General features: G+C 39.0%; 1 protein-coding gene across 1 annotated transcript in view; it reads left to right on the top strand.

Annotated features, from left to right (window-relative positions):
* Positions 1 to 1493: 1493 nt before the first annotated feature.
* Positions 1494 to 13716, top strand: part of HCRTR2 (hypocretin receptor 2) — a gene marked incomplete at both ends in the record, with an annotated part of 122273 nt that continues 110050 nt past the window's right edge. Inside the window, one exon of the mRNA XM_082848399.1 lies at positions 1494 to 1716. Within this exon, the coding sequence (XP_082704525.1) occupies positions 1494 to 1716 (223 nt within the window). The remainder of the gene's footprint in view (positions 1717 to 13716) is intronic.

Raw genomic sequence — 13716 nt, 5'->3', positions numbered from 1 at the left:
AGTGAACATAGGAAGCATGGAAGTGGGTGGGGGGAATTGTGATGCTTATGTGAAGGACTGTCATGTGGAGGATTTACTGCATGTAGCACCAAGATGCAAACTAGGTATTGAGGCTAAAAGACTGAGAAAGACAGATGTCAGTTTAAGACCTTATTTTAATGTAAAGAAGAGTTTTCTAACCTCTAGAGACGTCCCATGATGGTGGAGGGAGTGAATTGTGGTTACATCCAAACTAGGTGCAAACACATTAACAATATTATCAGAAGGCTTCTAATATTAAGCTGAAGTTTAGGCTAGATGATTCCAAGGCCCTTCCCATGTCCAGGATTGTAATCAATCAAATACAATGCTCCTATCATGGTTATTGAAAGTGAAAGGATCATGAACTCACACTCTAACGAATCCCAAAATGCTATCCTTAGAGACAAAATCAAGCCATGAGAGAACAGCAGGTGACATCAGTCCTGAGTCGATGAGAAGAAAGACCAGCGTGGTGTGGGCTTCCCCAGAGAGAGCCCCTCTTCTTGTGTACATCCTACTGAGAAGCCGTTTAACGCTGTGAGGTATGTCAGTGCCACCTCTGCTGGACAACATTAACTATGATCACATTTTTTACCCTTAGTGTCCTTCAAGGATTTGCTGCTGTATTTCACATGACACTTGCTGTTGCAAATACAAATTCCAGCCATATATATATATATATATATATATATATATATATATATAATCAATCTCTTTCTCCAGTTTGGGAAGAGGGGAGGAGGAGAGGAGGAGATGCCTTAAAGATTCATCAAGTACTAGCTGAGTTAAGTTGGCAAAGCCAAGCAAATGTTAAATGACTTGCCTGAAATGACTTTTGCATCGTCCTGCTTGAGGAACACAGTGGCTGCCCCTCATTACTTTGTATTTACCTGTCCCAGACAAAAGCATCTGCAAATCCTATATTAATCCTATGTTGCCAGGCTTGTCATGTGCACAGACCTACACAAGTCTGTGTTTACAGAAACTGCACTTGAGAAGTGCAGGAACAAAAAAGTAGAAAAGAGGGAGATGGAACCCACGGATAAACAGGTTAATATCATTTTCACGACTTTTTTTTTTTTTTTTTCCTTCTTCAGCCCCAGCTCTCCCGGGTGCGGGAAGAGGCTGTGGGCTGCGAACTCCGCGCTGGAATGAGGAGTCGTTGAGCCCTAGCCGCGGTAGCAGCTTCCCCTCCCGGTGTCCCTGCTGCAGCCTCTGGTGCCCAGTCCCTGGATGCTCAGCCTACTCCTCGCCTCCCGGTGCAACATCGCCTGCAGACACAGCCCCGCCGGCGGACTAGTTGCCCGGCGGGCGGGAGACTCGGAGGCATTGGCTCCGTAACTTTTCACGTCATTTTCTGCTCCTGAGCCCCTGGTCGCCTGTCCGCGCCTCCTCACGCCGCAGACCGCGGCGCCCATGGGGCAGGGGCCGAGCCGCTTGCAGCACTGAGCCGACCCGGACTGGAGCCCGTGATGTCCGGCACCAAACTGGAGGACTCCCCCCCTTGTCGCAACTGGTCATCTGCTCCGGAGCTGAATGCAACTCAAGAGCCCTTTTTAAACCCCACCGACTATGACGACGAGGAATTCCTGCGGTACCTGTGGAGGGAATACCTCCACCCCAAAGAATACGAGTGGGTCCTGATCGCCGGCTACATCATCGTGTTCGTGGTGGCTCTCATTGGGAACGTCCTGGGTGAGTGTCCGCCGGGCAGCCCCAGGTAGGGGCTGCCAAGTCCTCGCGCCCCCGGCTGCCAAGACCCCTCCTCCCCCCAGGGATGCACACAAAGAGGTGGCTGCTCTCGGGGTGGGGTTATATTTTTTAAAAAAGTTTTCTGATTTTACGAACCAGGACCGAGCCCTGGAATGGTGATCCCTTTTTCTGCAGGGAGCCGCATTGCCTTTGGGAGCACCAAGGTTCCAAGCGCGGGGAAAGGGACAGAGGCAGGGCTCTCCAGGTGGATTTGATGGAGTGTGGGGGAATTAGTCATCCTTTTGTGTAACGTGGACGAGTGTTTCGGGGGTGTGGAGAGGTCAGGCTGGCAGGATGAGAAGCTGTGCCCCTTCGGAGCAAGCTCTCCTGGGCTGTGGAAATCACAAAGGATTTGTGAGCCCGGTACAAGTGCCCTTTGGCGAGGGGTTGAGGCTGAGTCCAGAGGCGGTAATGAAAGGGCAGGAAGTGGGAGCAGAGGCAAAGCAGGGAGGTGCACTCATGCAAGGAAGCTGAATTAAACAGGAGCCAAGCCGGGAGCGAGCAAGGAGGAGGGGCCTCTGAGAAAAGTACCAAGGAAATCGCAATCATTCATCCCTCCATCCATTCATTCATTTATCCACTGTACCCATGTATTTTCCAGAGCATGCTTGTTTCCAGGCTCGGGAAATATTTGCAGCTGATTTCTTTTTTTCCAAAGACTAGACCAAGCTTTGTGCTAGGTTCTCACTATTTGTCGCTGTCTAGGTTGGTATGCAAGCATAAATTTCCTCTCCCACTCCCCACCTCTGCACAATTTCTGAGGGTTGAAGAAGCGGTGCCGTGGCTAGATGGTGGCTGTGGTGATGGAGTTTATTAGGGCAGCTGGGAAATCGACTTAAAAAACAAAAAACAGGGGCTTTGGAAGGGAGGGACGATTGAACATAAATTGTGAATGGAAGGAGCGTGCACCTAGATGAATGGAGAGTAGGAGGCGTTTAAATGCAGAGGGCAGTGTGGAGGGAATCTCTGTGGAAAATGACAGGAGATAGGGGGAGGCTAGGAGAAGATGCTCTAGATTTTCAGTTACAAAAAGGGGGAGAAGATGAGCGAGGTGGAATAGACTGGGAGGTGTTGAAGTCCAAAGTAGAGATTTTGTAGCTGCAGTGGAGGATGATAAGAGAATTATCAGGCTCTCAGCGCTAGCCTGATTTTTACCTTCTCTCCCCATATGTGTCAGTCTGGGTAAGAAGCAGTCACAGTAGTCCCTCGCCAATTCAGGAGGCAGAATAGTTGGTAGTATGTGACTGAAAGGCATTCCTGAGAGAGCTGGTAGAATATTATTTGACAAGAAAGATAAGAATCCTCTGAGAACTTTAGTTGTCTCTGTCTGTATATTTTTTCAGGCTATTTTAACTTTGTTGCAGTTTTTTAAAGACAAACATAAAGGAAATGTTTTGATGAGGCAGACAAGGTGAAAGGTGGAAATACACATGGTTAGGACCAGTTGTAAGGTTAAGTCTGTTAATCATAATGCTTTTCTTGTTTCCCTTCTCCTTGTCATCCATGCTTAGAGTTACAATAATTAAGATACATGGCTACTAGCATAGCAACATTTCACTGCATTATGCTAATACTTAATGATAAGTGAACAATCAAAATTGAACATCTATGAATACCTACTCTGTGCCAGACTCCTTCCCATACACTCTCACTTAACCTCAGAGTAACCCACATTTGACAGAAGAAACAAGACTTAGAGAAATAAAATGATTTATTAAGGAACATCATTCAGATTCAGTTCCATTTCTTCTGACCTCAGGTCCAGAATTCTTCACTGATATTCCACTCTAGATTTAGAAAGCATACAGAGAATTAATTCTTTTCTCCCAGTGTCTGCAAGCCTATTAAATGTATTTCCTTTTCTCCCTTGCATCTATGCCCACTATTAATAAATTACCATGAGGGGTTAATGGTTCTGTGATTCTCTCCAACAAAAACCCACTGAGGGAGGAATGTTATTGCATTGCAGTAAAACTTTGACGTGTTTTTCAGGAATAGCTACAAATCATAATTATTTTCCTTCCCTAATTTTATTTTAGGCTTAACCTCTGTGATAAAATTTGCTCCTTTTTGCTGTTATTTTATTCTGGCTTGCACAGACCTGTGATACATGGTTTTCATATCCTAATTGCATAGTTTAGCGGTGCATGTTTGCTAGCCTGAGGAGTGCTTTAGTCTCAGGAAAAAAACATCTCTAGAGTAGATGTTTCATAATGTCAAGTGAGAGAGCACTGTCCACAGCCCCAAGTGCTGAAATGTCCAATTTTATTCAACTTAAAAAAAAAAAAAGATATACTCAAAGCTCTTTGTTTTCATGAAACTGACAGCTGTTTTCCTCAGAAATGAATGACACTGAAATCCTCTCTGGCTGAACTGAAACCCATATTCTTTATGGACATATTCCCTGAAAGTTGATGAGGTTCAAGTTTGACATTTAAACAAATAAGCAGTGCCATTACTCACAGACAACTTCCTGCTCTTTTAAGTCACTGTCAAATTTGCAAAACAGATTAGATTGAGAATCGCTTTTTTGCCCCCCTGGTATGTCATTTTATGCAGAGAATGGCAGGACAAGAAATCACATTATTCATGCAAGATAAAAGAGTCAACATTGGGTATGAAGGTGAAATACCACCATGTAAGCAGTGGATGTAATCACTGACCCTTCAGGTCCGCTTACCACTTGTACTTTCATGTAACTAACTACTTGGAAAATCTCAACCTTCTTGAACTTACAAATGTAGTGTAATCAGTTAGCAGTCATTACTCCCACAATGTCCTTTTGTGCGCAGAATGACAAGGCCTTGATCATACCTACCTATTTTTCTGCTCTCCATGGTGCCTCTCTCATTATATACCCTCCCCATTATCAGATGCTTCTTTCCCAAGCTAGAAAGCAGTTTATTGGAAAAAATGTTGACAAAAGTCATTCAAAATAAGGCAAAAAAATTACTCTACATGCAATTTCATGATTATATGCATCCTAATAAAAACATATACATGTCTAATTATAGAATTTTAAATCCTAGGAAGAAAGATGGGACAGGTTCTTTCTGGAAGCAGTGTTTTTCCAGTATCTTCAAAATTATGTCACATGTAACCTATTCCTAAGGATGTCTTGTACTTTAGACAAGTAGATGCATTCAGTTATTTGACCAGTACATTTTGAGCAATGTTATGCTTTTAAAATTAATGTGTGTAGGGGGAAAGTGTTCTTGGGGACACTCAAGGGAATATGTTTGATGTCATTCTTACTATTCCTTGAGTAGAAACTGGATGGAGAGATGGGTTCTAGTCAGTTCAAGCGTTAAACATCTGGAGGGAATGAGCAATTCTCTGCTTCTCTTACTTCCACTTTCAAATATATGATTTTCACCTGGAATGCTTCTATCTTCCCTGTTGTCATCTTCATATGAAAAAATGAGAACAGTCAACAAATGATATCAGTCCAACTGTGCTTCTCACCTCTTATGTGGCATTAGCAAGTTAACAAACTCTCTGAGCCTGTTTTTTCCAACTGAAAATTATGGTTAATAATGCCTGTCTTGACTCACAGACACAGAGAATAGACTTGTGGTTGCCAAGGGGGAGAGGTGGGGAGGGAGGGGTGAATTATTGGGAGTTTGGGGTTAGCAGATGCAAACTATTATATAGAGAATGGATAGACAACAAGGTCCTACTGTACAGCACACGGAACTATATTCAATATATTGTGATAAACCATAGTGGAAAAGAATATGAAAAAGAACATCTATATGTTTATAACTGAATCACTTTGCTGTACAGCAGAAATAAATACAACACTGTAAATCAACTATACTTGAATCAAATAAATTGAAAAAATAAATCTTGCCTTATAGAAATCCTATGAGGATATATATATGAGCATCCTCTACAGAGATATTTAGAGGGGTGTACACAAATATATATATTTTTTTCTTTCCTTGACACAGTAGACACTAAATGCCAATTTCTATCCCTTCATTCCCACTATTGAAATCTCTCCTTGGTGTGATTGGTAGCCATCCTGTTCCTCCATGGCCAATCTGTAGCTCTGTAGCTCTTTATGGCCTCTACTCTGGCATTTTTCTCAATTGAGTGTTTTCATAAAAGCTGTTAGTGACATGATGTTGGCACCTGTTACTCTTCTTTTCCATACCAGCTCCACCCTCCCACCCCAATTAGATGTTTAGTGCATCATACTGACTACTTAACATTGCCTTCCCACCTCTATGTGAAAGTCATTCCTAACCATCATGATGATTTTCTCTCTTTCTCTCAGTTTACATTTCCCTGCTCTAGGTTCTATTAACTCAAGAGTTTCTGAAATGTTAGCTGGCCAGTCTATCACTACTGATGTTTTAAACAGCGTGCCCGTACACACACAGAGAGATAATATGTTGATTTAACTCAGTTAAAGCACACTACCCATTAATAAATATATCTAATAAGAGTTAAACTAAACTGGGTAAGTGGGATGGGGAGAATACCTGTAATTGGATTGCTTCTTACAGAGCTAATCATATGCCCCAGACATGGCAATGGCAGAGTCGCAAGTTCCCGCTGCTCCTAAGTCTGAGACCTTTCTTCTCTACTTGTCCCAAAGCCCATCTCAGCTCTGTGGGTCTTTTAAAACCCACTCTTTCATACACAGGAAGCAGAAAGAGGTTAGAGATAATACATTACTGATCTCTGCCAAGACCCGATAGAAGTCATGAACAGTAACCGTAAAAGGTAAGGTTAACCACTAAGCTTTAAACTTGTATGATTTTAGTTACAGAATGCAAAGCATGCTTACCTGAATAAGAGTTAAACTGACACCTCCACCTTTTTAGCAAATCATAGCCACTTAGTTTTACCGGGTAAAATAAATCATGCTTTTGACTTGAACAGAATCTCAGAATCTCAGAATCTCTCTTTTTAAATGGCTCTCTCATAGATAACAGCAACATTTACCATGGGAAGACAATAATGAAATAACATGTGCTACTGATAATTTAAATGGAATGGGTTTTTTCTATATTTGAAAAAAATTGAGGAAAGTGAAATAAATGAAAATGTTACCAATGTATAAGACAGGCTAAATCTAACATACAAATACATGAAGTTTTATAAAATTTTTATTAGGGCATACATATGTGTTTTATATGTTTACATGAATTTTTATTAATTCATAATTCAGAACGTATTTGCAAATCATCACGTACTACAGTTACATTAGCATTACAAAGTCCCTGAATTCTTACTCAGCTCCTCAGATTTCAGGAGTATCCACCACTGGTGTTATTTCACTGGTGAGAGATGACCTTTCCATCCTTCTTCTTGTAGAATTCTGACATACCCCCCAACCTTAGGGATGCTGGCTCTGTTGAATAACGTCTCACTGGTGAGGTCCAGTTAATGACATGTGATGGGTGAAACAAAGGGTAGTTATTCGTCTGCAACTCCTCTTCTTGCTGCAAAGGAAAATGAAGAATATTTATGGAGTACTATATGCCAGGTCTTGGAAGCTACGTTCCACGATGAATATATATATTTCCTTGATGCCTCATGACAAACTTATAACAAGGAGGTTAATAGCTTTGATTTACAAGTGAGAAACATGAAATTCAAAAAGGTGTTTTAACTAGTTCCAAAGTTTAGTCAGACTGTAAGTATCAGCACTAGGTTTCTAATACAGATTTATCTGGTTCCATGGTCCACCTGTGTCATCCTCACTCTGTCCCATGCTTCTAATCCTGACCAAGAAAAAGGAAAGAAAAGAGAGAATGGAAATGTTACCGAGGTGTGCCCTCCAGACGATCTATGGAGCTGTGCTGGCCAGTTGCCATGCTATTCCTCTGATTGACTATAGTCTTTCAGCTTGGAGGATGAGCTCATTTGATAAGTTAATCAAGGTCAGGCCAGGATTACTTTACAAGAGAAAATTTCAAGGTAAAAATAGATGTTGTCAAAAAGATTTTTGCCTGTTCAGGGGGGTGACTTTCTGGATAAACGTTAGATAATTGTGGCCAAGGATTATTTTGTTACTGAAGGTGCTGTCTTTAGAGACCATTAAAGACTGAGGACCTAAACATTTACTATCTCAGATAATCTAAAGATTGTTTTGTTCCTCCTTTGGATTTCAAACCTACTCACACATTTCTTTTTATCTTTCTCTGATGGAATTAATGTTAACTTTTTAAAAAAATCATAAGTTTCTATTGATTTGACTGCATAGGTCAATCTTTATATCACATAATAGTGCTCCTGGAGCACAATGGTATTTTATATGTCCAAAGAGGCATTACCCATAACACCATAAATGAAATGAACTTTAGACACTGACAGTGGAACAGTTTGAGAGGCTATCAGATGAAATACATGACGTATATGACCAGTCTTTTGGATAGCTGACTCTTAGGACTGAATTTATTGATTTCATCTTTATTCCCAATGAGAGATCATCTCTTGACCAAGTAAATGGGTTGGATATATATTTAAATACCATTAAATTTTTTTCCATTTGAATTGTTTCCCCATAAACAAAAAATCAAAACTATTCAGAATAAATATGTACTCTATTCTTGAAAGTATTTTTGGATTACTATCATTGAGTCTTTTCCAGTAATTTGCTTTCGATATCACATACATATGAACAATGTTTAATGTTTACATATTATTTTACTCTTCAGAAGACATTGTTACATACATTGCCTCATTTATTCTTCAGAACAATCTAATGAGGTAGGTTGTATTTAGTGTAAACACTGATGTGCCTGAAATGATTTGAAATCAATTTAAAAGAAAAGTTTGACTGCATCGAAATATCCAGGGATTGTGTGTCTGCTTTGGAAAACCTTACCAGTGTCCTGTATTCCAAGAAGTCAGGATAAGAATATTAACTCCCTTTGTCTGACCTTCGGCTACAATGTCTTTGGTACCTGATTTTGTCAACATTCTGAGTACAGATGCACATTAACCAGATTTACAAAATTGGCACATAAGAAAATAAATAAATCCAATATTTTAATTTAAAATAAGAAGTTACTTCTTTTTTTGATGTCTTATCATTTTTTCTTCATTTTTAATGGAGTATAATTGCTTTACAATGTTGTGTTAGTTTCTGCTGTACAACAAAGTGAATCAGCTATATGTATACATATACACCCATATCCCCTTCCCTCTTAAGCCTCCCTCCCACCCACCCCATCCCACCCTCTAGGTCATCACAAAGCATCAAGCTGGTCTCCCTGTGCTATGCAGGAGCTTCCCACTAGCTATCTATTTTACATTTGGTAGTGTATATATGTCAGTGCTACTCTCTCACTTTGTCCCAGATTCCCTTTCCCTGCCCCGTATCCTCAAGTCCGTTCTCTATGTCTGTGTCTTTATTACTGCCCTGCCACTAGGTTCATCAGTACTGTTTTTTTAGACTCCATATACATGCATTAGCATACAGTATTTGTTTTTCTCTTTCTGACTTACTTCACTCTGTATGACAGACTCTAGGTCCATCCACCTCATTACAAAGAACTCAATTTCTTTCCACTTTATGGCTGAGTAATATTCCATTATATATATGTGCCACATCTTCTTTATCCATTCATCTGTCGATGGACACTTAGGTTGCTTCCATGTCCTGGCTATTGTAAATAGTCCTGCAATGAACAGTGTGGTACATTACTCTTTTCGAATTATGGTTTTCTCGGGGTATATGTCCAGTAGTGGGATTGCTGGGTTGTATGGTAGTTCTATTTGTAGTTTTTTTAGGAACCTCCATACTGTTCTCCATAGTGGTTGTATCAATTTAAATTCCGACCAAAAGTACAAGAGGGTTCCCTTTTCTGCACACCCTCTCCAGCATTTATTGTTCTAGATTTTTTAATGATGGCCATTCTGACTGGTGTTAGGTAATACCTCATTGTGGTTTTGATTTGCATTTCTCTAATGATTAGTGATGTTGAGCAGCTTTTCATGTGTTTGTTGGCCATCTGTATGTCTTCCTTGGAAAAAATGCCTATTTAGGTCTCCCACCCATTTTTGGATTGGGCTGGGTTCTTTTGACCTTGAGCTGCATGAGCTGCTTCTATATTTTGTAGATTAATCCTTTGTTACTTTCTTCGTTTGCAAATATTTTCTCCCATTCTCAGGGTTATCTTTTTGTCTGGTTTATGGTTTGCTTTACTGTACAAGAGCTTTTAAGTTTCATTAGGTCCCATTAGTTTATTGTTGTTTTTATTTTCATTTCTCTAGGAGGTGAGCCAAAAAGGATCTTGCTGTGATTTATGTCAAAGAGTGTTCTTCCTATGTTTTCCTCTAAGAGTTTTATAGTGTGTGGCCTTACATTTGGGTCTTTAAACCATTCTGAGTTTATTTTTGTGTATGGTGTTAGGGTGTGTTCTAATTTCATTCTTTTACATGTATCTATCCATGTTTCCCAGCACCACTTATTGAAGAGGCTGTTTTTTCTCCATTGTATATTCTTGCTTCCTCTGTCAAAGATAAGGTGACCATATGTGTGTGGGTTTATCCCTGGCCTTTCTATCCTGTTCCATTTGTCTATATTTCTGTTTTTGTGCCAGTAACATACTGTCTTGGTTACTGTAGCTTTGTAGTGTAGTCTGAAGTCCAGGAGCCCGATTCCTCCGCTTCATTTTTCTTTCTCAAGATTTCTTTGACTATTTGGGGTTCTTTGTGTTTCCACGCAAATTGTGAAATTTTTTGTTCTAGTTCTGTGAAAAATGTCATTAGTAATTTGAAAGGGATTGCATTGAATTGGTAGATTGCTTTGGGTAGTGTAGTCATTTTCACAATGTTGATTCTTCCAATCCAAGAACATGGTATGTCTCTCCATCTGTTTGTATTGCCTTTACTTCTTTCATCACTGTCTTATAGTTTTCTGCATACAGGTCTTTCACCTCCTTAGGTAGGTTTATTCCTAAGTATTTTATTCTTTTTGTTGCAATGTTAAATGGGAGTGTTTCCTTAATTTCACTTTCAGGTTTTTTGTTGTTAGAGTATAAGAATGCCAGAGATTTTGTATCCTGCTACTCTATCAAATTCACTGATTAGCTCTAGTAGTTTTCTGTTGACATCTTTAGGATTTTCTCTGTATAGTATCATGTCATCTGCAAACAGTGACAGTATTACTTCTTCTTTTCCAATTTCAATTCCTTTTATTTCTTTTTCTTCTTTGACTGCTGTGGCTAAAACTTCCAAAACTATGTTGAATAACAGTGGTGAGTGTGGGCAACCTTGTCTTTTTCCTGATCTTAGAGGAAATGGTTTCAGTTTTTAACCATTGAGAATGATGTTGGCTCTGGGTTTGTCTTATATGGCCTTTATTACGTTGATATAGGTTCCCTGTATGTGCACTTTCTGGAGAGTTTTTATCAAAAATCGGTGTTCAATTTTGTCAAAAGTTTTTTCTGCATCTGTTGAGATGATCGTATGCTTTTTATTCTTCAACTTGTCAATGCAGTGTATCACATTGATTGATATGTGTATATTGAAGAAACCTTGCATTCCTGGGATAAACCACACTTGATCGTGGGGTATGATCCTTTTAATGCGTTGTTGGATTCTGTTTGCTAATATTTTGTTGAGGATTTTTGCATCTGTGTTCATCAGTGACACTGGCCTGTAATTTTCTTTTTTTGTGATACCTTTTTTCTGGTTTTGATATCAGGGTGATAGTGGTCTTGTAGAAAGAGTTTCGGTGTGTTCCTCCCTCTGATACACTTTGGAAGAGTTTGAGAAGAATGGGTGTTAACTCTTCTCTAAATGTTTGATAGAATTCTCCTGTGAAGCCATATGATCCTGGGCTTTTGTTTGTTGGAAGATTTTTAATCACAGTTTCAATTTCAGTGCTTGTAATTGGTCTGTTTATATTTTCTATTTCTTCATGGTTCAGTCTTGGAAGGTTGTGCATTTCTAAGAATTTGTCCATTTCTTCCAGGTTGCCCATTTATTGTCATATAGTTGCTTGTAGTAGTCTCTCATGATCCTTTGAATTTCTGCAGTATCAGTTATTACTTCTCCTTTTTCCTTTCTAATTCTCTTGAGTTGAGTCTTCTCCCTTTTTTTCCTGATGAGTCTGGGTAATGGTTTATCATTTTTGTTTATCTTCTCAAAGGCAGCTTTTAGTTTTATTGATCTTTGCTATTGTTTCATTCATTTCTTTTTCATTTATTTCTTATCCAATCTTTATAATTTTCTTCCTTCTGTTAACTTCGGGCTTTTTTTGTTCTTCTTTCTCTAATTGGTTTAGGTGTAAATTTAGGTTGTTTATTTGAGATTTTTATTGTTTCTTGAGGTAGGATTGTATTGCTCTAAACTTCCCTCTTAGAACTGCTTTTGCTGCATCCCATAGGTTTTGGGCTGTCGTGTTTTCATTGTCATTTGTTTCTAGGTATTTTTTTATTTCCTCTTTGATTCCTTCAGTGATCTCTTGGTTGTTTAGTAGCACATTGTTTAGCCTCCATGTGTTTGTAGTTTTTACAGATTTTTTCCTGTATTTGATATCTAGTCTCACAGCGTTGTGGTCAGAAAAGATGCTTGATATGATTTCAATTTTCTTAAATTTACTGAGGCTTGATTTGTGACCCAAGATGTGATCTATCCTGGAGAATGTTTTGTGTGCACTTGAGAAGATAGTGTATTCTGTTGTTTTTGGATGGAATGTCCTATAAATATCAATTAAGCCCATTTGGTGTAATGTGTCATTTAAAGCTTGTGTTTCCTTATTTATTTTCATTTTGGTTGATCTTTCCATTAGTGAAATTGGGGAGTTAAAGTCCCTTACTATTATTGTGTTACTGTTGATTTCCCATTTTATGGCTGCTAGCATTTGCCTTATGTATTGAGGTGCTCCTTTGTTGGGTGCATTAATATTTAAAATTGTTATATCTTCTTCTTGGATTGATCCCTTGATCATTATGTAGTGTACTTCCTTGTCTTTTGTAATAGTCTTTATTTTAAAGTCATTCTTGTCTGATATGAGAATTGCTACTCCAGCTTTCTTTTGGTTTCCATTTTCATGGAATATCTTTTTCCATCCCCTCACTTTCAGTCTGTATGTGTCCCTAGGTCTGAAGTGGGTATTTTGTAGATAGCATGTAAACAGGTCTTGTTTTTGTATCCATTTAGCCAGTCTGTGTCCTTTGGTTGGGACATTTAATCCATTTATATTTAAGGTAATTATTGATATGTATGTTCCTGTTACCATTTTCTTAATTGTTTTGGGTTTGTTTTTGTAGGTCTTTTCCTTGTCTTGTGTTTCTGCCTAGAGAAGTTCCTTTAGCATTTGTTATAAAGCTGGTTTGGTGGTGCTGAATCATTTTTACTTTTGCTTGTCTGTAAAGCTTTTGATTTCTCCATCGAATCTGAATTTGATCCTTGCTGGCAGAGTAAACTTGGTTGTAGGTTTTTCCCTTTCATCACTTTAAATATATCTTGCCACTCTCTTCTGACCTGTAGAGCTTCTGCTGAAAGATCAGCTCTTAACCTTATGGGGATTCCCTTGTATGTTATTTGTTGTGTTTCCCTTGCTGCTTTTAATAATTTTTCTTTATGTTTAGTTTTTGTTAGTTTGATTAATATGTGTCTCAGCCTGTCTCTTCTTGGATTTATCCTGTATGGGACTCTGCGCTTCCGGACTTGACTGACGATTTACTTTCCTATGTTGGGGAAGTTTTCAACTATAATCTCTTCAAATATTTTTTCAGACCTTTTCTTTTTTTCTTCTCCTTCTGGGGCTCCTATAATTCGAAAGTTGGTGCACTTAATATTATCCCAGAGGTCTCTGAGACTGTCCTCCATTCTTTTTTCTTTATTCTGCTCTGTGGCAGTTATTTCCACTATTCTATCTTCCAGCTCACTTATCTGTTTTTCTGCCTCAGTTATTCTGCTATTAATTCCTTCTAGAGTATCTTTAACTTCAGTTATTGTGCTTTATATTAC

This window comes from Leucopleurus acutus (genome assembly GCF_964270905.1).
Source record: "Leucopleurus acutus genome assembly, chromosome: 10".
NCBI lineage: Eukaryota > Metazoa > Chordata > Mammalia > Artiodactyla > Delphinidae > Leucopleurus > Leucopleurus acutus.
The sequence above is the reverse complement of the archived record's forward strand: the minus strand, read 5'-3'. Positions and strand labels throughout refer to the sequence as shown.